The 3,370-nt window shown below is 42.9% G+C and overlaps 1 protein-coding gene across 1 annotated transcript; it reads right to left on the bottom strand.

The window, feature by feature from the left end:
- Positions 1 to 455: 455 nt before the first annotated feature.
- LOC120090741 lies at positions 456 to 2,689 on the bottom strand. The gene is given in 4 exon segments (XM_039048453.1): positions 456 to 985; positions 988 to 1,414; positions 1,547 to 2,364; positions 2,491 to 2,689. Coding segments are annotated over 4 exon segments (1,974 nt in total).
- Positions 2,690 to 3,370: the final 681 nt, after the last annotated feature.

Genomic DNA, 3,370 nt, shown 5'->3' with positions numbered 1-3,370 from the left:
GGAACATTAATGTCTACTGCCATTAGCAGCTCATTGGGGAATCTTTTCTCAATATCTTTTTCTGTCCCTTGAACCTCATAATTTTCCAATCTTGACAAGTGATCTGTGACTTGGTTCTCTGTGCCCTTCCGGTCTTTGATTTCTAGGTCAAACTCTTGCAGGAGCAACACCTGCCATATCAACCTCGGTTTTGCATCCTTCTTCATCATTAGATATTTAATCGCAGAATGATCCGTATATACCACCACCTTTGTTCCGATTAAGTAATGACGAAATTTTTCTAGTGCAAATACTACTGCGAGCATCTCTTTTTCTGTGGTCGTATAGTTCTCCTGCGCATCGTTTAGTGTTTTGCTCGCATAATAAATAGGATGGAAGAACTTAGCCTTGCGTTGACTCAAAACTGTGCCCACAACATATCCTCTAGCATCACACATTAATGCAAATGGTTATGTCTAATCGGGCGCAATAAAAATTGGTGCAAAGATTAGTGCCTCTTTCAAGGTGCTAAATGCTTTGGAGCAGTCGTCATCAAAATTATACTCGCAATCAGCTTCTAGAAGTGCACTTAAGGGTCTTGCAATCTGGGAGAAGTTGCGAATAAATCTTCTATAAAATCCCGCGTGTCCCAGAAAGCTTCTAAGTGTCTTTACATTCACAAGTGGAGGTAATTTGGAAATTGCATCGATTTTTGCCTGATCGACTTCCAATCCTACCTTGGAGATTTTGTGACCCAGAACTATTCCTTCCTCCACCATAAAGTGGCATTTCTCCCAGTTCAGAACAAGATTTGTTGCCATGCATCTCTTCAAGACTTTTTCGAGGTTAGTCAAATAGGAATCATAATTACTGCCGAAGACTGAGAAATCATCCATGAATACCTCGACTGACTCCTCCAAGTAATCTGAGAATATTGCCATCATGTATCCTTGAAAAGTGCCCGGTGCATTACAGAGTCCAAATGGCATGCGTCGGAATGCAAACTACCAAATGGGCACGTGAAGTTTGTCTTGTCTTGATCCTCCGGTGCAATTGATATTTGGTTATACCCTGAATAGCCATCAAGAAAGCAGAAAAATCCATTCCCTGCAAGTTTGTCTAACAACTGATTGATAAACGGGAGTGGAAAGTGGTCCTTTTTAGTGGCCAAATTCAGCTTGCGATAATCCATGCAGATTCTCCACCCTGTAGTTGTCCTTGTGGGAACCAATTCATTCTTGTCATCAGTGATGACTGTCATCCCCCCTTTCTTTGGAACACATTGCACTGGGCTCACCCAACTGCTATCAGATATTGGGTAGATAACACCTGCATCCAGCCACTTTACTATTTCCCTCTTTACAACCTCCTTCATGGCAGGGTTCAAGCGGTGTTGCCTTTCTATTGATCCATTCTTTCCTTCCTCCAAGTGGATCTTGTGCATGCAATACGAGGGACTGATTCCTCGAATGTCTGCCAAGGTCCATTCTAAGGCTTTTGCATTATTTCGTAGGATCCGTATGAGAGCATCTTCTTTCTCCTTACTTAGTGATGCAAAAATGATAACCTGTAATGAGTCGTTGCTTCCTGAGTAAGCATATTTTAGGTGTACTGGCAATGGCTTTAACTCTAACACAGGTGGCTCTTCTAAAGATGACTTGATGCGCTGCGATGTCCATTCAGATAACTTGAGCGGTTCAAAATTAGATTCTATATGAATTGCAGCGCATTCCTCCTCCAACATTGCTCCGACTTTAGAATCCTCCTCCTCCGTCTCCTTCAGGGGTTCGTGCCACTGTTCTCCCCACAGCTCCTCGATATATTGGCAGTTCTCTATGTCTCCTGGGTACTTCAACGCATTGAGTACGTTGAATTTTAATTTTTGATCATCGACCCAGATGGTCAACTCTCCTTTCTGCACATCGATTAATGCCCGCCCTGTAGCAAGTGGGCATCCCAGGATGATAGGAATTTCTCTATAGGCCTCATAATCAAGTATACCAAAGTCTGCTAGGAAGATAAACTTGTCCACTTGCACGAGAACATCTTCTATCTTGCCCTTCGGAAGCTTCATTGATCTATCGACTAGTTGTAATGTGATCGTGGTCGGCCTTGCTTCGCCGATGTCCAGCTTCTTAAAAATTGACAAGGGCATCAAATTTATGCTTAACCCTAAATCACACAGTGCGTTTCCGACCATCTTCCCTCCTATGGTGCAGGGCAATGTAGAAGTCCTAGAATCCTTCATTTTAGTAGAGAGATTGTTTTGAAACAAAGCGCTACACTCATATGTCTGTGCAACTGTTTCATTTTCCCCAATCTTTCTCTTGTTTGTGAGAATATCCTTAAGAAATTTCACATAACTCGACATCTGCTCTGATGCTTCTATCAAGGGGATATTAATGTGTAGTTGGCGAAGAACGTCAAGAAACCTCTGAAACTGTTTGCTATCATCTTTCTTTTTCAGCCTAGACAGGAAAGGTGGAAGATCCCTTCATGTTTCTTGCTCACTTTGCTGCTTGGCGAGGTCCTGTGCTTGCTGTGTGTCATTCGTTGGAGGTTGCGTTGATGGAGAATTCAAGTCTTGAGAGGCTTCATCTTTTGTAGATAATCTTACTTCTGAACTAGGGTCACTGCCGTTATTTAGTAACTGGTCATCATCAATAGTTAAATCTGCTGGTGTTATTACCGCATCTGGTACCTTCGGCATAATGAGGGCTGTTGTTCTGCCACTCTGCAGGGTCACTGCATGGCATTATTCTTTACCTCTTGCCCCCGACACCCCTGAGCTTCCATGCTACGTACCAAGGTTTTTCTTCTTTCATTATCTCGTAAGCTGATCTATCTGATTTTTTAATTCTTTGAGAGAGTCAGCATGCAATTGCCTCATTTCCTCGCTCTTTTCAATATAATGCTTTAATGATGTCTCCAAAGACGAGGTACTGCAAGAGGTATCATATGTGAACAGTTGGTCACAGTGTGGCGTACCTTGAGAATTACTTGGGCTACAGTCCGAATTAGTGAAGACCGGAGGGCTGTCTCGATCCTCTTGATAACTGAATTGATAGAAACTATGGCCTTCCTGATTGAGATTCTCATCGAAAACAAAAATTGGGTGACCCCCCCAACCAGGGTTGTGGTTGTTGCCCTATGATTCATCATACATAGCATATACGGGTTGTTGATTCCATGGGCAGACGTCTACGGGATATACCTCTTCCCATTGAGTGAAATTCATAGCGGTCGTATGAGTCACCACATTAACTTACGCTGTTCCTTGGGAAAGAGTTCTCTACTGATTAGCCACCATCTGGAGGAGTGTTGTCATCGTGGTCATTTTCTCGACCAATGCGCTCATTGTGTCCATTGGCACATCAGCCCTTTCTACTTT

Source organism: Benincasa hispida, chromosome 11 (genome assembly GCF_009727055.1).
Source record: "Benincasa hispida cultivar B227 chromosome 11, ASM972705v1, whole genome shotgun sequence".
Lineage (NCBI taxonomy): Eukaryota > Viridiplantae > Streptophyta > Magnoliopsida > Cucurbitales > Cucurbitaceae > Benincasa > Benincasa hispida.
The sequence above is the reverse complement of the archived record's forward strand: the minus strand, read 5'-3'. Positions and strand labels throughout refer to the sequence as shown.